General features: G+C 42.1%; 1 protein-coding gene across 3 annotated transcripts in view; it reads left to right on the top strand.

Annotated features, from left to right (window-relative positions):
* LOC6537549 overlaps positions 1-25198 on the top strand; it is a 96443-nt gene that overhangs the window by 15952 nt on the left and 55293 nt on the right. For all 3 annotated transcript variants that reach the window (XM_002098059.3, XM_039375135.1, XM_039375136.1), the window contains exon 2: positions 3966-4549. In XM_002098059.3, coding sequence (XP_002098095.2) covers positions 4390-4549 — 160 coding nt within the window. In that variant the 5' untranslated portion in view covers positions 3966-4389. The remainder of the gene's footprint in view (positions 1-3965; positions 4550-25198) is intronic.

Genomic DNA, 25198 nt, shown 5'->3' with positions numbered 1-25198 from the left:
TTAATCAAAGGCCCTGGGGTTACAGCGCTGTGAAATTTAAAAGCTGCTAATGTTGTTATCTAATTAGGTAGCGTGTTCTGCGCGGAAAACGTTGCCGCTGAGTTATTGCTTTGAAATGATTTTATTTTATTCTTTGACTTAGTATACAAATGAAAAATGTATGTTTTCTTATTTAAAAAAAAAAGGTCATAGACAAGATTATGATATAGAACACAAAATACTTGAATATTAATCCAATAAATATGTTTTATGTTCTTTGTCAATGGAAAACCTATTGCCTTTTTAAGCAAGAATATAATTCTTTCGAATATGTCATATAATCCTAAATGATATAGTGGTCCCATGCATGTATTTATAGTTTAAAAACAAGAGAGAACGCTATAGTTGAGTTCCCCGACTATCTGATACCCGTTACTCACCTAGTGGACAGGTGACAGTTTTTGGCGGTTTGTGGTTACATACTTTTCAATTAAAGTAGTAATACTCTTTTACTATACGAGTAAAGGGTATAATAAACAAGAGATAACGCTTTAGTCTAGTTCCTCGAATATTTTTTATCAGTTTTTAATTATCTTTGAATAAGTGCCATTTTACTAAGCTGAAACCACCGCAGCCACCAGGGTGTAAGCCACCGATTGCCCGAATATTTTATTGGATTTGGGTAGCAGCTACTTGGCATTTAGTTATTAAGCACTTGAACACATGGCGCAGCCAAAAGAATGGCAAAAACTTCCGCCAGACAGACACCCATACACCCACACGGTATGCCCACAATATGTGCTGCCAGCAGACTGTGCCACTTATTCCGCCGCTGGCCCACATGGCGTATGCGTAACGCCGGAGTCGTCGTCACGAAACTAGCTGCTTACCGGCTGTGTACGTGTAGGTGTTTTTATTGAAGTGCGTGGCGAAACACTTTAACTCGTTGTCCGAATTGCTGCACGAAGACGGAGATCGCGATCTGAGGAGCTCCTGGCACGACATCTCCGTGCTCTGCGAAGCCACAAAACGTGCCAAATCGATGACTGGCATGGTTCCAGAAAAAGGCAGGAACGCGGAGTGGTGAAATGCTTAAAGGAGGACCACCAGTCATAAAATGAATTACGCATTTCATACTGAAAACTAGACGCTTTTTTAAAAATAATTTAAATGAAATTGAAATAAGTACAGTACACCATGTTTGTATACGAAATGTAAAAGAGACTTCTCTACTTAAGCTTATTTTTACCTTTGATCAGAAATGTTCCATTTTCTATCAGACATATAACATCTTAAATTTACCCTTTTATTTCTTCAAAGTTTAATATAAATTCCACGCCCATTTTCTGTCCAGGGACATATATTTTGTATATGCTTAATGCTTGAGACGTAATTAGAGATATATTTTTATTGGCAAAGCACGTTACTCAATGTTCTTTAACATAGCAATTCTTATAAATATATGAAAAGAAGTAGTCAGCCATATCAAAGGCTAAAAATTCCCGCAGTCCGTTGCTGAGATGCCGTAAAGGTTTTCGGTGAGGCATTGAGTGCTGACCGATAAATGCTTACATGGACTCATACCTGGCCAAATACTCTTATGAATATATACGGACCCGGACCGAGAGCACATTCACTGCCAAGTATTTTCCAGGAGGAGGAGGAGCCGCAAAAAGGAACGAGAGTCGCCGAGCTGAAGGCAAACTTTGGGCCACGTGCTCGGCAGGGTTTTGGGTTGGGGGCAGCAGCTAGTTGATTTCCAACAGTTGAGTCGAGTTTATTTTGCCGGCCAGGTGAGATTGTCGAGGGCGGGCAGGAGGTGCTGGGAAGAGGGAATTCGAGGGAATAGGGATCAGCAGCCGGCATTGCATACATTTTTGCTGCGTGCCTTGGCAGTTTTTCTACCGTTTTCTACCATTTTCTACCATTTTCTACCCATCCAAGCTGGTCAAGTCGAGCGTGAAATGTTGATGAAGTAACCGCACATGTTTGCCGTTCGCCTCTTGTCGTGCATAAGTTCCTGCAAACCGGTTTCACCTCCACTCAAGTGAGTGTTTAGGCGCAAACTTTTGTTATGGTCCCCAGTCTAAGCGTAAATTAGTTTGTCCTGCCAGGTTGCAAAGTTTGGGTTTGTGCATCAGTGAATTCGTGTTTCCCATTCCCCATTGCCACGCCCGATATCCTTTCGACCCCGCATTGTGAGCCACTTGTCCCATATGCATATAAATAAAGCGATAAAAAAGCGCCTGGGCAGGGCCAAAAAAGTGGAAAAGTATAAAAGTATAAAAGTTTCGCAACTAGAGCATGTCATGATGCACGGCCACCATAGATGTTGATGCACATGCATCGTTACCGAAACAACCATCAACCATCAAAAACGAGCAAAAGCGGCCACGTTTTGAATCCAGGATGCTCTGGCTCCAGGACTCTTACTCTGATTCTGTTTCAGTTGCAGTTTCATTTTCAGTTGATGTTGCTGTTGCTGTTTCGCTTCCAAGGACAATGTAACCATGTTAAACAGCAATCAGAGTGGAAATACAAACCACTAGCTGGTAATTTTGCATGCAACGCTTAATGCTTGTGGCGAAAGTGGCGTTGATTTCGGCAGACAACTTTTTCAGTTTTTCGCCTCCACACGTCCCCCTTTTCAGGTTTTTTTTTTTCCTTATTTTTTGTGCCTTTATCCAGCCCGGTGTTTTGTTCTTTCTGCATTACATTTCCCCTTCCAAAACAGTGTCACTAAAGTTTTTTCAGCGGCGGGCTGAAAAAGGGGGCTCTTGGCAGCGGCCAAATTAAACGAAATGTATACAAAATTCGCTGCTGCACTCGAAACTTGAGTGAGTGGCTGCCTGCATAAAATAAGGAAGCCCCACCATCGGGGAATGGCTGAAGGCTGAGCAGTGCCTGCACTGAGAGAAAAGAGCTATGTTAGGAATTGAATATGAATTTATTTGAATCTCATGTTTAGAAAAAAACAGTTCACTTTGACAGTTCTTAGAGCAACAACTTAAAGCTTTCTATAATAGTTTGCTTGTTTTTAATGGATCTGGTTTCAGAAACTCCTCTAATATTGTACTTTTTAATTATATGAATAACCCCTTTTTTAAGGCTAAGCTGGGAAATCAGTTAAACTTAATTGTAATATAATTTTGGAGTATGAAGAGCACAATTTTGTCCGAGTGCCAGTGTTTTTCGGCCTGGGCGACTGGGATGTGCAGGCAGCCATGGCGTGAGATGTTTGCCAACATGTACAACAATGGGCTGTAGCTGCTGCTCCTGGTGCTGCCGCGTTGTCTAAAGTTTGAAGTGCGCATAATAAGCCGGGCGGAGGAAAGTGAATGTGGATGTGGATGTGCTCCATGCCAAATTAGACACTGCAGATAGAGCCCCGAAATGTAGGCAACGTTTTCGGAGGCCAAAATAAGTGAGAAGTGCTCCGCGGCAGGAGACTGGGGTTCAATGAGCCCGTCATCATTGCGCAGCTTGTTAGCTTTCGAAAGTGAAACTAATTTCCGCTTTTACGTGGATACAACTTGCAGGAAACTAGGTCAAAGAGTAAAAGTTTGTATATACTACTACTACAAGGCTAGGCAGAAATTTCTTAATTATGCTTAACGAATACAAAGTAAAATATGTTTAATGACTCCTATTGAAATGGAAGCGTAGTTACACAAATTCAGCTGCGATTTGCATGGGTTATTTCTCTAAGAGAGGGATCTTGAATACATATATATCATAATATAGATTTAGGAAAATGTTGAATATAATGAGAAGTTTAAACTCGCTGCCAGCTAAATTACTAATGCACTGCCTTCAATAACTAAAACAAAAAAGAAGCACCTTTCAGCGGCATTATTATCTCATTAGCTAACTTGTAATTAGCTTACTATTAATCCACTTAAAAGGGATTTTGTGTTTCCCCCAGCAAACGTCAAATTATGATTCTATTCGCCTCTCTTTTTCTCCCACCTCTCGACCTTTTGCAGAAAATTGAAATCGGAAAAACAATGCAACGATTCGAGAACCTCGCACACTTCAGTCCAAGGCAACGGCAGCAACATCGACGGCAGCAAAATCAACAGCAGCAGCAAAAGCAAAAAGTTGTGCCCCGGGCAAAAATTGAAAATGAAACAACTTAATTAGTAGTGGCCGGAGTCGAGAGCAAAAAGCCGCGCACTCCCAGAATTCCGAATCAGCCCAGCTGGAGGAAGTGGAGAAAGTGTAGGAGAAAGCCAGAGGTTCGGCGAAATTTAGGTAATACTTCTTCGAAGGAGCCAGCAGCTTCGATAAAAGTGCTCGCGTGAGCGCACTTTTTTGGAGAAAATTAAATTGAAAACAGCATCAGCGCAGAGGCGGTAAACACTCTGAAATACGATTCGAGCCTGCATATAAATTGCTACACTTTACACAATGGATTTTCCAGCGAAAAGGACTTCCACAATGCCCCTAACAACTTCCTACAACGCCAACATCAGACGAAGCTGCATGGCTTTGTTCACGCTCTTCCTGTTCGCGGCACACATCAGTCTAACTTCCGGTCAAATCGATTGGGACGACGACGATGATCCAGGTGAGTGGATTTGAATGCACTGAAAAAATAAGAACATACTAAATCCGAAAGTATTGCATATGTATTCTGAATTATTAAAAATCTAACAATTACATAAGTTTCCGGACCTACACTAACTTACTTTTAAGACATGCAACTGGTTTCTTCTTTATCAAGGAAAAGATAACAGCTGTCTTTTAATGAAATCAGTGATAAGAACATGGGAATTCAGTAAGCGTGTGCATTAACCTTAATAACATTTACCAGTATTTGAATATTATAAAGAATTCCCTGTTTTCTTTCTGTGTCGCTGCGAATTCAAGTGCTATTCGAATTTCGAATTCAAAGTTAGGCAAAACAATCCAGTCAGCGAATAGCGGTTTCTTTTATTCTCGCTCACCTGGAGCGCCGTGATTTGCATAAATTGCAAATCGCTGTCGAACAGACAGCTCAATCAACTGAAGATTCAAAGCTGTCGAAACATTTTCAATCGAGTTTCGGTTATGTTTTTGTAATTACGTTTAATTGCCAATACGTATACGCCCAGGATGCCGCAAACGGGTAACAGGAAAGCTGAGAACGGGTCTTTTAATTAATCGCAGATTTATGGCTTGAGTTGTGTGTGCGGCCATATAAATGAAATTTTAATTATTCAAAAGCTACAATTAAAATATTTAATGAATTCATAAGTCTGACAGTTTAATTGCAAGAGTTTTGCCATAACTTTGCCTGCGTCGAGCAGAATATTTATAGAAACGGATAAGTCCTGTTGTGGCGACAGGCTCAAGGAAGCGCCCAGGATCCGTGTTGCGAATACCTGTTGGACACATATTTTAATTTATTTATTTGCAGCAGCTGTGGGCGAAAAGTTCAATCTGCGGCCGGGCCATTAGCACAAATATTCATAAACTTTTGTTTGAGTTTTTTAGTCTTTTTTCGACATTTTTCTTCTCTCCTTCACCCCGCATCAAATTTATCGGAATAATTAATTTCTATTTGAGCAGGACGCTTTCACGGCACTTGAGCCACACCCACCGGTGTGGCCTTGTAACCTCTACACTTTTCTATTTTGTGATCAAAATGAAAGTCCTTTGTGGCCCGGTGGGGGCCAAATCACACGGCTTGTCTCATTTATCGATTTTCGACCCATTGTGCGAGGCGGTTGGTGGCGCACGCTTTTAAGCTAACGATGCAAACTGAAAATGTTGACAACAAACATTTTTCAAGCTGTGAGCTCTGTGAGCCGTGTGTTGTCCTTGTTGCAAGGTAGCCGAGCCTTAAACAAATACAGATAGAGCTCTATTCCCCTAGCACAGCGTATACACACACATGTGTGTGTATATGTTGTACTTGGGGCAGAAATAGGAGCAGACAGCACACGGCACCCCGCCGTGATTCCATTTCAGCCCGGCCAACAACACGGCACTGCCAGCTTTTACAGCTGGGAAATATGGTTTTGCATAAAATTGCAAATAAATGCTGCGATATGAGCCAAGGCCAAGATTAGCCAGGCATGATCTTAAAGCGCCGTTTTGTACCGAATGCTGCGGATGCGGCTGTGGAAAATTATGAAAATTAATCCAAGAAGCAGTCGAAATAAAATGCCGCAATTTTTTGCACGACTCGCACTGGAAAAGAAAAGAGAAATAAAAATAATTCAGAAAGGAATGCAGTTCTTAGTTTTGAACAGCTTTCGGAAAGATGACACCTTTTTCCGGAACAAATTTGTATCTATTCAGCTTGACTTTTTTAAACAATTTTGAAAGTTACCAATTTTTTCAAGTGCAGGGCCAACGTGGCACGCCAATGTAGCTGAGGCTATAAACAAGAAGCATTCCTCTTTGTCCCGCCAACACTGTAAAATTATGAAATCATAAAAATATTTTTACGATTACATAAAAAGTTGCGAAAATGTGGGCGTCGCTACAATGTACGCCGTGCTTCTAGACATCGAGTTTGGGGGTTCAGAAAAGCGAACCCCGGCAATTGCGTGATAGTATAAAATTCAACTTTGGACATATGACTTCATTATTTATCAAACGGCCGGGCTTGAGCGTCAAAGCGTCAAAAGGACACAGTGTCCCGGAATAGTTGGCGTCTAACCAACCGCAATCCCCACATTGACCTGTGGCCAGGACCGAAACCTAGTGCCATATATTCAAATTACGTGTGTCACACACGGAGCCGAAGCCAAGAACCATTTTCACTTCCAAGGGGACCAGAAAACCAGAACGGAAAACCACATTCGAACAATTTCATTAAAAATGAGCCACATGTGTGGGACGCTTTTCGGGCTATTTCATTTGCTGAACTCTGCGGCTTTAACCCTATTAGCCTTTCGCCCATGCCGGCCATAATTCATGTTGTTTTCATTTGTTTTGATTAGCAAATGCGGCCTGGATTCTCGCATTTGGATTTTTGGCTGGCTGGCTAGCTGGCTGGCTGGCAAATTATAACGTGACTCGCGCGGTCGCCACTAAAAATCGTATTTGGCGTCGAGTATTCCGCTCTGTCTCGTGCGTGCTTGTTTCACTTGCCACACGCAATCCGCAATCCTTATGCCGAGCTGTGAATTTCTAGACCCAAAGCACACCCAACCCATTCCAACCCATCCCATCCCATAGGGAACTGGAGGCCAGAACCCGCAGGAAGAGCGAAGGCGTTGGACATAAAAATTTTAATTTATGCCGTGTTGAGTGCGTTATGCTCCAGTTCGCCACAAGTGTGCCTACTTTAGATCTCCCCATATCACACAATGTATGTAGATAGCTGGCAAACAAGTCGACTAACAGAAAAATAAATATCTTGCTACTCTACTAATGAAACGACTAAGTCAATGGAATGTTAGAAGGTAGATAAGGAACATGTTACGAAGGTATTTCTATTTAACTGATACTTTTCATATATTTAGTTATATACAATACAGATATTGTTGCCTAAAAGTAGGTAGAGACAGAACCCTTTCTATACATTGGTTAGGCTATGCCAAGACTATTGATCAACCGAATAATGTATAAAAAATATTCTATAATTCTAGAAAATATTTTATTTATAAAAAGGGTTTCAAACACTGTGCGGCTCGAAGTCAGACCACAAATCGGCACTTCTGACGCGATGCCTATAGTTTATTTTGCTGTCGTTCAGCAGGCGCTGAAAAATGTTGGATTTCCTCGGAGCACGCGATGGATTTTCCTTTTCCTTGGTCCCAGCAGCAAACCGAAAGCAGACCGCAAATATGTAAAAATTATAATTCATGTTACTTATTTGATGAAACACATTCAATCATTCGCTGGCAAGGCCGCGGCCCGATAATTACGCATTTCGCCTTTTTCGCCGTGTGGTTATTTTTAATGATAAATGACCGGAGCCAAAGTGTTGGAAATTTCTCGCAGCTTATGCCAAATATTATGCCGAATATTACGGCGCCCGGGTGTTTATGTGCTGGGCGTGTTTCAGCAACCCCCCCAACCCACCTTGTGTAACTAATTTTGTGTCAAAAATACTTAGTGGTAACAGCGATAATACACACACTCGTGTGTTTCGCATGTGTGCGAGAGAGCAAACACAAACAAGGAGCAGGATGTGGGATGTGGCAGCGCAATTTGTCATTTGTCAGAATCTAATGCAGTTAATAATTAGCTAGGCCGTCTAATGGCAAGGTGTCTCGATTCCTCCCGACAATGTAATGCCCGACTTCACTTCCCCCTGGCTCCTGGCTCCCAAAATCTCCTCTGGGCCATTTGAGCAGCCAAGTTACTTCACGTTCGCGGGCCTACGGGGAAATCAATGAATGATTAATTGCGTCAGCTAGACTCGCACACTCTGGTCTTAAAGGATTTGCTATTTTCGTACTGCTCTTTGAATACATGATTGTATAATTTGTGTAATTATTTTGCAAATAGGGAATGTACCGAGTTGGAAAAGTACATCATTGACTTTCCTTACTTTGTAGTAGAAATGTTTATAGAGCATTGTATGATTTACCTTACCTTTTGTCTGTTTAAATGAATTACCCAATTAAAATGTGTTCCAAATAGTATTTTTATTCAATTTTTTATTATTTATTGGATCGAACTTAATTGTCAGTTTGAATGCGATCTGGGGAAAGAGTGCTTTTACACTTTGCTAGAACATTTGCTTTGTTGAAGTATAGTAAAGTATGTAGTACCTTAGTATTTAACTGCACTAGTGGCCTTGCCCCTAATTCATTTATTTGCACTTATTTTTGGAAAGCAACTTAAACGCTGAAGCCCTTAATTGAACAGTTAAGCGTCTAATCAATAAAGTCCCGATTTGCGTACTGGCAAGAATCCTGGCTGTTGACAACATCAGAGTGCTTAACCAGCGATTTCGACGACTTTTGCTCAGCGGGGAACTTTTGCCAGACAAAAAGAAGAAAGGAGAGCATTTCAAATGTCATGTATAAAATGAGGGAAAAGTCAAAAAAGAGGAGAACTAAAGCTGGTAGAACACGCGAAATCCTAGACCCCCGGTCCGATTGCCGACTGTCGCAGAGCAGACACGCTAAAACTGTTCACTTGGCGAAACGTATAAATTTTCTATTGATTTATGCCAAGTTCGCATGCCATTTTTTTCGCTTTTGCATAATTTCTGCCGTTGGCCAAATTGCACTCCGCAGCAGGACGAAGGATAACGGGCAGGATAAGGGGCGGGGCTCAAAAGGGGCGGCTGAGGACCACGGCAAATACAATTGTTGCGATTGCGACTGTCTCTTCGCGGTCATGGCTCGACTGCTACTTACCAACACAATGGCAAACGCATTTCCAAGTTTCCCCGGCACTACACTGAGAGAAATATCGCGAAAGCACTGATTCTGATAAGCCCTGGATCTATCTATTTTGTACTTGTTAGAACTAAACTTTAGGATGGTTTTTGGAACTCGGTATGCATTTAAAAGTGTATTTTGCTATATATGTACTGTATATGTACTTGAGAGTTACTTTTAGTTAGTTACTTTTATTTTCTCAGTGCACCACTGCCACTGCGGCAGTTACAGTTGCGTTACAGCAGTTACAGCGGCTACAGCTTCAGCGGCTGCTGCAGCCAGTGGCATGAATTGCGATGATGGAGTTATCCATTTATACTCGCATTTGCATAGAACCAGCGTCTGTGATTGCCGCTGGGCGAGAGACGCTGCGCTGACACATGACATGGAAAAATGAAAACGAAGCCCGTCGTGCAGTCCGACTCTAGTCGCTTTTCCCCATTTCGATCCCCATCCTCCTGCAGCTAGCTATCTGGTTCTGGTCCAGAACAAATGGTCAAACAGTTGCTGCTGCAAACCATCCCCTGACAGCTCAGAAACTAGCAAAAAAAAAAAAGAAAAAAAAAGGGCAAAAATGCTAAATCCTGAAGAGAAACTGCTTTTTCAGCTACAGCTGCCCGGAAAATGGTGCGATGTTAGACAGAGTCTGCCAGTGCAACATTTTCTATATATCACATGTAAATATGATGGCACGCTGATATGCAGACGATAATGGGCGCAACTATAGGTTTCAATAGGTTTAATTTCTAGTTTCAGTGAAATTTTATTGCTACTTAAAGTGTTTCTTTAGTATTTAGTGCTTGGGTTGATTTTAAACCATTTCATATATCAATCCACCTACGTAGAAAAAGAGCTTGAGCAGTAAGAAACCATTTATTTTGAATTTGTGCAATATACATATTTTTTTATTTCATTTGTGAGTTTCTATAAAATGCTTGCTGGGGCTTTATGGATGTACAAAAGAAACAAACGAGCCGCAGAGCCTTTCAAAAAACTTGTAGTCTCATTTGAAAATGATAAATGTTAAAGTGAAGATAAGGTCTAGGACCTATCTGACTCCCTCTGGCTGTGGAGCCCTATCTACACCGTAGATGTGAACTGTCAGAAATGTGCCCCTATGCTTAGCCTTTCACTTGCACGCTCGGTTGCAAGTCGGTACCATGTTGCACATCTATCACTTGGAGTAAACAATTTTTGATAAATCGCCACCAACGGACCGCGACTGCTAGTGCTAGTGGAAATGGAATGTGGGTGGAGTGGCGTGCCGTGCACTTTGTGCAACATTTTCCAATTGCAGGAAGGAAAACAAAAAGCAGGGGAATAAAGGAAAAGCACAACAAGCTGTTTGGCACGTGCGGCGCAAAAGAGTCCCTAAAGCACTGGACATGTGTATACTAATTGTGGATGGGTTGTTTGGGGTTGGGGCAGCTGCCCTGCTTTCGGCCAATGCAAATTGTGAGGCCTGATTGCTTTCTCGAATGCCAACCAGCCAACCGCCCAAATGGCCAACAGCCATCAACCATCAAGCAACATCCAAATAGAAGGCTGAGGCCGAAAAACCAGCATCAACGGCCTCCATTTGGCTTTGGCTTTTGCATATTTGACTCGGGCTCTTTCCGTGCGGCAATTTGGGCCGTCAACCGTTGTTAAGCTTTACAACTTATCAAAGTGATCGGGATAGACGGAGGTGAGGAGTTTTTGGGGGTGCCGAGGACACCACTTAATGGTGGTTTCTTTTGTGAGTTTCAATACATATTAAACGGGTTATGCTGCAAAAGGATTACAACACTTGTCCCCAAGCATATCATTATGGTTAAACAATTTTTCCGACAACTTTATTAGCCCGGCCCAAACCGAGTGACCCGTGCGCAAAAGGGTTTTTTCCCGGCGAGGCGTGCGAAAAATTCTAAACAAATAAATAAAAGACAAGTTTTCGACCAACAGGAGGGGGGTCAGTGTGGAAAATTGCTATGCGGCATGCGTCAGTGTCCAAAACTATTTTATACTTGATTCGTGTTGTCATCGCCATCGAAAGAGCAAAGAGACTTAAAGGCCAAAGGGGCGGAAGCCGCCAAAGGGGCGTGGCGACGTGGCTGCCGACCAACAGGGCGCATGAGTGTCGAATAAGTCAACGTGGCAAAATGTGTCAAAATGTGCAATTTGTTTTATTCTTAACAACCGAACCCTTTTTTATTGGCTCTTTCCATCACTAAAAGAAACTACAGTTTCCTTTCAGAAAAAATGTTCTTAGATATAAGAAAAATTCAACATTATTCGTCTAAAAACACATTTAATGAAACTCAACTTGGAAATGTATTTAAAACTAAATGTTCTGAAAATTAAGAAAAATTCAACGTTATTCGTATCAAAATAAAAACTTAACTTGGAAATGTATTTTCTATCAATATATGTGTTAGTAATAGAATCTGTGTTTATTTTTTAGCTTTAGGACTTCATTTCACTCGAAATCCCAAGATGAAGGAATTTTTCAGAAAGTAAACTCATTTTCATACTTTGTTTTTTCGATTCGACTTGGTGCTATTTAAGCTAAAAACTTTTAAGTTGTTCCACAAAGTTTTGCAAGCAACATAAATTGGATTAAACCAGAATGATGGCACCAGCGCGTCCAAAGGGCCAAAGCGATGTCACCCAACTTGCCATCTTGCCATCTTGCTTTCCAATCCCATTTGGCTGGCAACTCAGGAAAAGCCCTTTTCCAGCTTTCCCTCTGGACGGCAGACGATTCGTTAATGTGTGCGAATTTCGGGAAATGCACGTGACGACGGGTGAGGCTTTAAAAGCAGCCAAATAGACCCAATAGCTGGGTCAACTCATTAGCCAAATGTAGCCAAATGTAGCCAAAACTAAGCGTATTCTCTAAAAACTTTCAGCGTCCAGGCCGGACTATTGCGATCGGCAAAATCGAATAGGGTGTGGGGAAAAAGTTTGGCCAAGCCCCGGGGAAAACCATAAATGTCAAAGTCAGCTAAAAGTTTGCATAGTTTTTGACTTTCAGCAACGGGCCGAGTACTCCAGGCCACCCAGGCTACCCCGGATGCAGATCCTGGCCCGAGGCCCATGTGGTTGACATATTTGCTGGGGGATTATTAATTGAAACAAGTTAATTTGCCCACAGTATTCCAGGGGACCACAAGCAGGCGCAGAACCAGAACCAGCATCATGGGCACGGTCATGGTTGGGCAACTCCGACAATTACACAGTAGACATGGCCAAGAGCTGGGCCACGCCCCCCCTTTAGCCTCACCGCCCCGATTTTCATGTTCAGAACGGGCGAGTATATATAATTGTGTGTGTGTGTTGGCAGGATAACAAGAAAGAGCCAAGCAAAAACGAGGAAAACAGCAAACAAAATGCTGGCAAAAAGTTATTAAGAGACATCATGTTCTTGTCCGAAGGATCAACTTTTCATATGCTTTTTGAATTAAACACTCAGTAATTTTTCTATCGCATGTGCACTACACTATATGCATGTGCATTTGTGTATATGCATACATTTGTTTATTTGGCATATGCATATCTAGTTTGAATAAACTTTCACAGTCTGTGTCTGTGCGCAAAAACAACTTATAATTAGCATTTAAAGTCACGGATTTTGGAGACAACTTATACCGTGCAGCTGTAGATGCCGAGTAATTGCACTCAAAGTCTGCATTTAATTTGAGACATTTTACAATATATATATTTTTGAAGGCTCAAATCGTGGGTAAAAATGGCGCACAAGAAAATTACTTTCCGACAGACTAATGATGCATCTCTTTGTAATCAGTGCGCCTGAGTAATTCAAGATTGATTGACCTGCCAAATTAAGTTGTCACAGAAAAGCCAAACATCTTCTGCATTGCTCTGAGTCTTAAATACTGATGACTTTTGCCTCAAAAGAACTCAAAGGTTTTCTTCTTGAAATGTTATTCAGCGGAAGTTTAAAGAATGCTATTGTTTTAGGATCTAAAAAATATCACAACTCAACTTATTATTATTTTTATTAATATATAGTTGCATGTTGATGCTAAAGATGCTGCTATAAGTAAATGGCTCTCTTAATACATATAATGTTTGGCATGGTTTTATTATGTTTTTTGATATGGGACGAGCTTTCCTCAGTGCTATTGATTTTACGGCATAGCCTATGGTGGCGTAAAACTTAAAGCCACAACCAATATCTGGTTATTGTTACTGCCACGCTCATTATTTATGCCCCAAGTTATGCGGCCAACAGAACATTAAATGCAAGCTGCACCATCAGCAGGAGCAAAGGACGAAGGAGCTGAATAGGGATCTTCCTCCACACTGCATCACCGCAGTAAACTTTACCGCGCTTGTCTGTCCGTGGGTCTTCGTCTTGAACTCTAATTTTTTTGCCTATTTATGCTGCAAGTACAGTAACAAAATAGTGTAGTAGTATAGTCGGTGGTAAACAATTCATAACCAATATTTTAAGATACGCCATGAAACCAATTAAAACTTTAAAAAAGTTCAAATAAACGTTTTAAAATCAGATATATATCTCTAATTTCTGAAAATAAAATTCTACAAGGGATATATCTAAACATTCCATTTTTCCAGTGTAGACCCAAACAAATGTTTTGTGGAATGCGCTCAAGTCATAAATTTTACAGTACATTGGCGGCGGCTGCCTTCGCCGAGGCATTGCCATTGACTTGCACTGACTGTGTTTGTCTATGTACTTGGCGTTTACTTTTATATTTACTACAGCCCGCAGGATCTCAGTTTTTCCCCTATTTCCGCCCCTTTCCCCGCTTTCCCCCGGTTTCCATCGCTTTTCCCGCTCTTTGGCTGGGTGTAAACATCGCAGACGGGGCCGCAAGCATTCCGCTTTTATAGTTTATTGATGCCAAATGGGTGAAACTCGCGCAGTATTGACGCTGAAAATATTTAAGCTGCTGGATAACAGGGTGGCGTGGTGGTAACTTATTTATTTTAGCTGTTTGAACTTCATCAGGCAGCTCATAATCCCCATAATGCTCATAATGCCGGCGATAATCGCGCCGAAGGGCTGTACACTTTTAAGCAAAAACTGCAGCCAGAGGAACGGCCTTCGAGAGCCAAAGAAACCCGCACATGACAGCGGAAATGAATCAAATGCACCGCACACACACCGAAAGTCCTCCAACTAATCGGATTCTAATGGCAAAATAATTATCACAGGACTTCGCACACTCGAGAACCCATACTCCGGTTAAATTGCGCACATTGCATTCATAAATTTCGGAATGCCATTAGTTTTACATTTGCGGTTTGTGCTCGGGGATAACCGCAAAGTGAAAAGCCGCAAAATTTTCAAGTCATACGGAAATGAATGCCGCTTGTCCGGCGACAAAACCGACTGCTGAGAGATGGAGGGGGTGGGGTGGGGGGAGGGGGGGAGTGACCAGGAAAATGGCAAAGGAAAATCCACACAAAGTCGCAGAGACAGACAGAGTCTGCCAGACCAAAATGTGGGCAGCTCGGTTAGCCCACAACATACATATCCGAGTGTTGATTTGTGCCCTGTATAAACTGTATATGTGTTTGCGTTCAATCAGAGTTTTCAATTAATGTTACATCTCCGCTTGCCACTCGGATTAAGTGTGCTGTATCCCGTTGAGTTTTTAGAATAGAACCGAACCTCTTTGATAGATTTTAGCTTAATATATGGCGTGATTTCATTTCATATATATATTATCAATATAGCATCATTTTGGGCCTTCATACCATCCTAGTACTTACGTTCTGTTTTGTCAATTAATCTCAGTGTACCAATAAATAGAGTGAAATTGCCAGCACAGGCAAACACCAAAGTCGTGTGCATCAGCTGAAAGGAGCGACCAGCAGCTATTCCATAATATCCAATTCAATATTTGAAACCGCTATATAAATCCAAACATTTGCTCTGCCACCGACCATGGTTTTCGTTTGGTAAATACCACCAGAAATGACGATGGATTTTGACAAACGTTTGAATTCGTTTGAAACTCAATTCACTAACGACTTGTGTCATTCAATTTTAATTTAGTCTGGCCTTTAAATTAGCTTTTGATTAATGCTTTCCCAAGCATTAGTTATTGCACAAGAGATATTCACCTGGTGTTTGCATGAAATGCTTGAAATAACTTGGCAAAAGTTAACCATCAATGAGTTAGATGGGTTACTATCATTGACGGACTAGATGGACGCAAAATAATGACACAATGGCTGCCAGTGCATATTGTAATTATAGTTGGTCCGCCTGAAAGGGGAAATAATGAATAGCGCGCCAACTGAATTAAGTCCAGCATTCGTGCAGAGCGAAGCCGATTAAATGGCCGTCGTCCATCTAGTATCGTTCATCAGGATGCCTCCAACTGGAATGGGGATAGATGTGGGGGTTGGACTCCGATGCCGACTCCCTTGGTCAGCGCTTAATGCGAAAATTCAATTAGTGGCATAATTAGTTGTGGCAAGCGTTGAAGTTCAGATTTTCGGGCGACTCGGACTCAATACGAAGTGAAATTGAATGGGATGCCACACACACACACTCACACACACACACACTTCCCGTTGATGAGCAAAAAATAAATAAAGCTGGGGCTGAATTTTACTGCCCTTCTGTATTTTGTGTGATCTTGCATTGCTGTGTCTTTGCGCTTGATTAATGAGCATTAATTAATTCAGGCTAATTTACGAGCAGCCAAATCCACAGAATCCCGAATCCCAAGTCCCATGAAACCCATTTTCATTTGGGAAAATCGTAAGCCCTGTGCTGCGCAGCGCATTGGTGTTAATTAACTAAATGCAACTGCAATAAAATTGATTGTTTTCACTTTGTTTGCAATGCAAATTGCTGTGCCTAATTCCCGCCAGCAAACCTGCAACCTGCAACCTGCAACCAGCAACCAGCAAACCTGCAACCTGCAATCCCAATCCCCAGTCGGCGAACCAGGAAAAACGTTGAGGTCAGCCAACCAAAGCTGCCGTTCGCAAATGACCCAAAAACTGTTTGGCTCCGTTAGGGATTCGTGATTCGAGACCCGCCATTCGCCATTCACTATTCGCTATTCACCATTCGCTATTCGTTCGCTGCAAATGACACTTTTCGCTAACATATGCGAGGTCCTGCGGTTCCGCGCAGCCAAATTGCAGCGACGGCAAATTTAATTAGAGTTTGAGCTGGCCCGCAGACAAATGCGTGTTTGTACAAATGTGGGTGGGTATCTGGATGGATACCTAGATATCTAGATATGTGGATATCTGGATATGTGGATATCTCAATTTGACGATTTCTGGGGCAAAGATGCACATCGCAAATACACAGGAACAGTCGCGTACTAAGAGACGCAGCCAGCTCGCGAAACAAGTCAAATAACAAGTCACGTTCCGACGGCTAATGAGGTCGTGTGTAAGAGCCAATGACGGGTGGAACTAGCCAGGAATACACACGGAGAAAATACTAATACTTGGTGGTTAATATTCTTAAGCTAAAGTAGGGACATCCAATTACATCAGGTATAAAAAGGTAGATTAAAACAGTCTTTTAAAAGCCAGATTACTAAATTATTGCAACCTGATAAAGTGGAATTATGTAGGCATTTAATATGGCTGCAAGCCATTTTCTCCGAGTGCCGTCTGCCATGGCAATCCATAAGCGGCAGGAGCCATTGTTGGCATTGTTGGCCAGGTGGAGGCGGAGCAGCAAGTGGGTGGTGGAGCGGGCGTAATGGCTGCTCCTGCAGAATGTCACTTGGCTGGGCGGGCACGTTATAATAATGACGACGTGCAGCGACGGCAACAAGAGCAGCAGCAGCAGCAGCTCAAATGGAGGTCGTCTGAAGTGCCACCGACGGATATCTGGCTGAATGACTAAAGTTAACACTAACTTGGCAAACAAATAAACATGGAAACAGGGCTGCGACTGGGACTGAGCCTGGAACTGGGATTGGAACTGGGACTGGCACTGGGATAGAGACAAGGACCAGGACCAGGACAATATGTCAACACACATGAGCACTTGGGCTTTATGTGTCGTGTGTGTACATAGGCATATAATTTTACCTTCCGACTTGGGCGCCCCTTAAACTGTTTGCATTATTGTTGCTGGCTGCTGGTTGCGGGTTGTTTGCCCGTCCTGTTTGGACGCTGCATTACAATTACAATTACAATTACAAAAGTGTATTTTGTAATTGTATATTCAGTAATTTGCCATGCATGTGCGCTGCACAGATGATGATGACCCAGGCCATTAACCCGGGTGGCCAGCCACTCCTGCTCCTAGCTTATTGCTCAAATTTTCATCACAAAATAAGCGCTAAAAAAAATTCCAAAAATGCCCAGGCATTAACGAGGATCTGAGGGCTATGCACACTTTTCATGGCATATGATATGAAAGTAAATATTTTAGTTTGCTGTCTCCAGCAGGACTTTATGGCCTCGGACAAATAGGCCACAGATTCAACCATAGCTCACAATGACTTAAAGATAAAAGGTCATAACTATTATAGCATATAGCAGTTTTAACAGCATTCTTGGAGCGAAAAGCGATTTTTAAATACATTTTTATATTCAAATTAAAAATTGCACAGACAAGGAACTTAGGCTCCAATAGTAAGTTACGTATTATAAATGACATCCTGGCCATAAGGAGAAAATTAAAATTCAAAATACTCGTTTATGCAGTTAATTAAACTTTATCCGATCTTTGTACACCTTCATAAATTTCACATGGGTTTCCCTAGAAATATTTAGATGTACGCGTTCAGATACGCATAGTTTTATTATCGTAATTCAATAGAATGCAAAATCCAATGAATCCTTAAATGCATTAATATAGATATTTACAGAAAGTGGGTGCTATCAAATAGATTCGGAGTGAAATGTATGCATCCACAATCTTATTCCTAAGTGCACTACCATTTAAAAAGTCGGTGCCAATAATGGAGTCACGTCGCACTTATGAAATATGTGATAATCCGGGAGCAAAGTAAAAGCGACTGGAAAGCCTGGATCGGCTTTTAAAAGTTTCCTATGGGCACACATGCGTGCCACACTTGCTGTTTGACTTAAGATAGGAGTGCTGGCAATTAAGCAGCCAACTTTTTATGGCCTGGCTATAATTTGATTGTGGGACGCGCAGAGAGCGATATATTTGCATGACAACCACCAGGTGGAGGGACTCATCCACTTGTCGAAGCACGTACGCGGTCGAAGCCGAAAGGAAAACACGGACGCGAATCGGGGATCGACAATAAAAACGTATGCAAAATATTGCGTATACGCACCGGGTGACAACAATAGAGGCCGGATAATCAGGAAGTGCTGGTGACGGAGCATCAAATTGATTTCAGCGCCCGCCTGGTCGGTAATCGATATCGCTACAAGTAGACGTGACTGCTCGCTTGGGCCAAACAATAATAATTCATGGTCCTCGCAAAGGCTTAACGCTTTATCCGGCCCAAGCGGCACATTTAAGCGCACTTCCTGCAGCTGTTGCTGATATGGCCCACCCCCACCCCCATCCTTATCCGTAATCCACAATCCCGCCCGCTCCCGGCTATCTACTCCTTGTCGCTATCGCGTCCCTGTCTCTTATCAATATGCACTCGTATTAAGTGAGTTTATACGCGATAGAAGTAGCTCTAGCAGCCTCTGCTCGCATTCCCACGCTGTCTGTCTTTTTTTGAAACCCACACGATTTTCGGGACCAGAAGAATATACATAAAGAGCGTTCTGCCCCGTCTATGCGTTCTCGCCCATTTTGCTCTTTTCATAAATTTTTGAGTGACATTTTTGATGACATCAGAGCTTTATGCCATATGCCCTGCCAGACCCAACTAAAGGCACCTGTCACCATTGCCAAATGTGGCACGGAATGTTAAAGCGGCAAGTGTTAAGATGTCAACAGCAAAGGGGAGACTCAAACCCTGCCACGTGGCAAGTGCCACGATGCACAGGGATACACGCCTTAGGATGGCGTACTAATCGATTTATATAATATATTTTATATAAATATAAAAATGGCATTTAAAGGGAATTTTGCTTGCTTAAATTACGAGTATGTATTTAAAAATAAAAAAACTAACTGGTATAAATTGGTATAAAACTTTTTAAGCTTACAAACATGTGAGCCATAATATTCAGTCAATTATGAGGAGCACTTACCCAAAAATAGCACAAATAAAACATCTACAATAGTTGCCCCACATAACCCACCAAAATGGGCACTCAGGATGAGTTGCAAACAACTTGACAAAGTCAATGGTGCTCAAGGACTAATAGGGTCTCGTGCCCTGCATCCTTTCACCTTCGCAGATGTCTGAGGCTCCTTTGACATTGACACAGAGTAAGGCGAAGGGTCGGAGGTCGCGGGATAAGTGCGTAGGCAGTCTAACAGGATTATCTGCGAAAAAGGCTACGAAATGCGTTATCACGTATCATAAAGCGTAATCTCAGGCGCGTGGTTTGTATTTACATGACCCCGTGGATTGCTGTTTTAAATTTTGAAGCATGGAAACGTGAAGCCTTTGTCTTACGCCAAATTAAACAAATGCCCTGGAAAAGTCAAGTGGGTGGATGTGTATCTGTATATCATCGCTTAAAGCAACCTTGAAGTTTCTCCGCTTTTTTGGCGAAAAATCAATTGAGCCTAGGTGAGTGAATTGCGCGCAGCGATTTATTCAATTTTTTTATGCGGCAAGGCTAATAAATGGATTTTCGACGGGAGTGAGGATTTCGGATTTCGGGTTTTCACTGGGTGCAGATTCGCAGCGAACTGGAGCTGTCATGTCGCGGCTTGGCAGGGAAAATGTTGCACGATTTATGCGCCTTACACGCTAAGCTCCAAAGCATGCTACATAAGCTGCAGTAGCACTGCACTGAGAACATTTGTTAGTTTTGTTTTCAGAATTTTTCTCTCAATATGTATGCTTTTGTAAGAAACAAAGCAGCAAGCAAATGCTAGCGGTTGATGATGATTGAAAGAACTGCATATATTTACACATTAAAATGAATTTAGTGGAAAAACGTTATAGTTCAATATGATTTTTATTTATTTATCATCTTCGTCCGTAGTTAAATTGTGGATACATTACACAACTCTCAATATGATTTTTGAATTTTTCCAAGTGCTGAAAAACCAGCAAGCGACGCGAAGGCGCTGCCGCATATGTTTGGCCGTTCGGTAAGCTGAAATTCAAATTTTTTCACTGCCAAACGGAGGCGAACGCAAAAAGGGGTTTTGGCTTAAATACGCCACGCCATTTGTCAGCGTAATAAAAATCAAACACACACATATTCCGAGGGGGAAACCTCAAAACCGCTCCGTACAGTGGCGGAGTAAGGATTTGATGGTGGATTCCGGGGGTGCGAAGGAAGCTCCAGCTATTGGGAATTTATATTGGCCACATTTGTAGCCTTTGGCTGGCATTACCTTGAGCGCTTTTTGAAGTTTTCGCATTTATTTCACTTCGCTTGCTCGTTTTTTTTTTTTTTTTTTGTTTGGCCACCCACTCATTGTAATTGTGTGTGCACTTTACGTTTAATGCGGCACCTTGTCAATTCGACCTTTCCCGGCTCGAAGGACCTTCAGTCAAGCAATCCGCGTCAATGTGTTTTACGGCGGGCAATTTATTGCGGCAATTTCTCGGCGCAAATGCAAATGCAAATGCGAATGCGAATGCGAATGCAGGAGATTGGAGATTCTACGCGACCGCTCACCGCGCTGTTTACATTAGTTATTACGCTTATTTATGTGGTTTTATGTGCCGTGCGGCACTTGACTAGAGAGTGCGGTGTGGCCTCAAAATTGATGCGCACTCGCGGCCCGCGATTGCCGCTATTAAATTAAGTTTACTGCCCTGCGATATGGCCAAGCCTTTTGTCTTTCGTTCCACTGCCACTGCCACTTCCACTGCCACTGGCACCTCTGATTCGCACAGAGATTCGCCTGCGGATTCGCGGCGGTGAGAGCATTGAGAAATCACCAAATAATTGCCACGCTTAAACTTTGTCGCTTATCTCGGGGCAGCATTTACAGCAGCAGCCACATCGAACAGCAGAAAATCACTCAGAAAAATATACCATACCCAAAAAACCTAAAAGATTCAGATTGTTCTATTAAAACGGGAATCGTAAAGTTATTCAATTCATTCACTCCCCAGCAAACTTTATTTTCTTAACATTTAGATTGAAATGCTAAATCCTGCAAGACTCTTTTCTGCTAGTGTAGCGCAACTACAAAGCATCGCTTATTCCTATGGGAACGGGGCAGGCAACAAATTACAAATTCAACAAGCGCCAAGTGGACAACCCTCATTAATTTTTGGACCCTAGCACCCCGCACCCCGCACCCCTCGCTCAGCGAGCAAAGTTTTCTATTAAAATTAATAATGTTGCTAAAAACAAGGAGGCGGCAACAACAAAGCGAGCTCATTGACAAAGTCGCCCAGCTCCTTGCCATCTCCTGGCAACGGACAATGTCACATCGAATTTATCAGCAGCGCCATCAATAAGAATTCCACGGGGGTTCCCAGTGAAAGGTGTCCAAAACGGATGGGTTTTATGAGTGGTGGCCAAATGGCAGCGAAAGGTGTAAGGCGATACTTTTCGAAGGCGAAACGCTTCGTATTTTTGGGAGCTTTACATTGTGGTTAAGCTTACTAGATGTCAACTAAGTTCAAATCCTCTCTTTAGTTGTAGTTCAAGTGAAGCTCTTAATTGGTGTCGTAATTTTCTTACAATTATTTATGTTGACTTTCTGCGCGATTAGTTCAACTTTTATACTTATTTATTTTTAAGTTAAGATATATTTAACTTAAGAATTGAGTGTCCATGTTTGTTTGCTATATAGATAAGTGCCATAGGTCTTCTGTTTAATCGTGTACAATTTTTGAAATTCGTATTCTATTTTAAATGGCAGAAAGCACGTCAGTTGCAGGTTACAGTCGTAATTTTGTTGTAGAGCAACTTCTTGGGAAGCCACCAGTTTGACGGGTTTCCCTTAATTGAGTTTTCAGCTCGCAGACCACCTTCCATGCATGGCAGCCATTCCCCAGACAGTTTTCCAATTCATTTTCCTCTCGGCAACACATTACCCATGTCAAAGGGCCAAAGTCAAAGGGCACACGCCTTCTTGTTTGTCTAAACTGGTAATTGAAACTTACAACCCGCCCCGATTCTGGCCACTTTTGTCGCCGATGTAAAATAATTAGCATTACGAGTATGCCATAGCATTCGATGGCTTGGCGCCTTCCATATTCCATATTCCATATTCCATACAAAGGTTAGTTTCAAGTCTGCCAACGCGCCTTACTTGAACCTAATTAATTGAGTTGCCGTTTTATGAATACTTCATGATGGCGCCCAGATCCAAGACGGCGGATTCGCCAAATAACCGCAGGTAACCTAACGAAGCTTGCTCCGTGTATAAATATTTGAGGCAATTTTCAAGTGCGCCGAGACTTGAGACCCGTGGCCTTTGTCTTTGTGCGTGAGGAGTAAATAGCGCATTGGCAAACAAACCCGGGGAAAGCGGTATGCGGAAAAGCGGAAAACGGAAGTCGGGCGAACAAGAAGGCCCAAACTGGTAAAGCAATCAGAGAAATTAGCAAACAAAAAATAAGAAAACACACAACACAAAAGGTTACCAAGACGAGAGGGAGGAAACGGAAATGGCAAAAAGAACGAACATAACGCAGTGCAACGAATATAAATAATTCAATGTTTCCACTTCACTTGATGGCTTGCTCTTTGTTTGCACTCTTGGCACTCTTTGTCTGTCGGAAAATAAGCAATTGAATGCTCGGTTAAATGCAAGAAAAATCAATTTTCCAAACAATTTTACGGCTCCCTACCTCCCTCCCTCCCATTTGATTGTGTATTTTTATGCACTTGTCGCCGACTGCGGGCAATGCTCTTTTTGCTGCTTCTCCAGCTCCAACGATCCAACGCTCCACCTTCTACTCTCCTCCACTCAGACTTTGTTTTGTTTTGCTGAAGAACCCGGCCAAACCGTTCCCAAACCCTTTCCAAAAAGGAAATCGAAAGCTCGGCAAAATCAATCATTGAATCACTTGAGTGCGTTCTCCTCCGTCGCCCAAGAAACTTTCTTGTACTCCTCTAATGATGGGTATTTCGTAATCGTTTGGAATATAAAAATTTTGTGATTTCTAGATTTCCTTGCGCTAACAATATGTTTTTTCTAAACGTGGAAATATATTACAGTTCGGAAATACAACGATTTTGAAATCACTTAGATAGACGTGTTTGGTAATTCTTAAGAATATTTCTCCTCCCTGTGATGTTAAGATACAATATTATGATGTACGGATCCTTCACTTAATAAATTTTAAATTATTATAAAAATTATATGTTCAAAGGCTACTCAATATGTAATATTAAATATTTCTATAACTTTTCTCTGTGGCTTCCCAATGAACCGACCTAGAAGCATTTGTCGTGAGCTAAAGGTGAATAAACCCCAGCTGGAGGTATCCAACTTCATTTTTTGGCCTATTGTTGCCTTTCCCGCTGCTTTCTCCTATTCCCAGAGATTCATTTTGTTTTGTTTACCCGCCAGTGCGATGCGACCAAAATGGCCGGCTAACGATTCCTCCGGGTCCGATAGCTCGACTCCGGCGGATAGAACGACGGAGATAAGCATATTCTCTTAGCTCTGCTCAGCTCAACTCAGTTTGGCTAGAAACTGGTTGCGGCACTTAAAGAAAAGTATTATTATCTTTATATTAGCCATTTACCCATTTTTCGCTTCCTTCTATGAAGCACTCCTATAAACATATATTTTCTTGATCAAGATCACTTGTGGAGTCTATCTGGTAATGTCAGTTTTCATCGGACATTTTCAATAAATTATCTTGTGATTGACTCTCCTCTAGGGCCACCTAGGCTTCGAATTTGTGAAATGCTATGGTTTTTTTTCAGTGTGTTTTTTCAGTCCTGATTTCTGGACTTCAGCTGCGACTTTGGCCTGAGCTTTCGGCGTTTTAGGCGCCTCAATTGTGTCACGCATGCACGCACGTTGCTTCCGTTTTTCCGGTTGCCGGGTTTGCTATTTTTCCTGCTTGCTCTCCTACTTATTTTCCTGCCAGCGCTTTGGGAAAACAACAGCGTGGCCGAGAAAAGCCGGATACCAAAGAGGAAAAACAACTCGATGGGTAGGGGGGGGGGCAGCGACAGACTGGAAAATTTGCATGTTTGGACATGTTGAAATCTTCTTGGGAGTTGCTTGCGGTATGGAGTTTCCCAGTTCCCAGTTCCGAGTACCGCGCTTCTGTTTTTCTTCTCGCACTCGATTTAGCCTAGCATGAAAATGAATTTTAGCATTTGTCAGTGGCGCTGAGAGGATCCCCAAAGAGCCCCGCTCGGAAAATACTCGAAAATACTTAAATATCTGCCGAAGTTGAACCAAATTCCGGTTCAATCCTTTCTCTAGTACTAGGTAAACTATGTACTAGGTAAGCAGCTGACCACGGGTCATCTAACTGCTTAAAAGCCACATTCCAGGGTCCACTACGCCCATGAGACTGCCTTGGTTTTTTTTTGTTTGTCGGCACATTCGTCTCAAGTGAACGCATGCATTCGACTAAGTGAAACAGTTTTCCGGAGGAAGAACACAGGCCAACAGCATTGTTTGCCCACTAAAAATCCGGAACGGAAAAAGGGAAAACGGAGTAGGAAGCAGATCACATATAGGAACACGTGTTATTGCATTTTAAAGAGATTTGCATCCAGCACACTTGGCCATAAATGGAAGAATATCAACGATTTGTGATTTTTTCCCCCATTCAGCTTACATTTCACTGGGAAAATTTCCGTTTAAGAATGTTAAAGATGTTCAGGCACGTTTAAGATTCTAATAATATCATGTGATAATAATG

This window comes from Drosophila yakuba, chromosome 3R (assembly GCF_016746365.2).
Source record: "Drosophila yakuba strain Tai18E2 chromosome 3R, Prin_Dyak_Tai18E2_2.1, whole genome shotgun sequence".
Classification (NCBI taxonomy): Eukaryota; Metazoa; Arthropoda; class Insecta; order Diptera; family Drosophilidae; genus Drosophila; species Drosophila yakuba.
The sequence above is the reverse complement of the archived record's forward strand: the minus strand, read 5'-3'. Positions and strand labels throughout refer to the sequence as shown.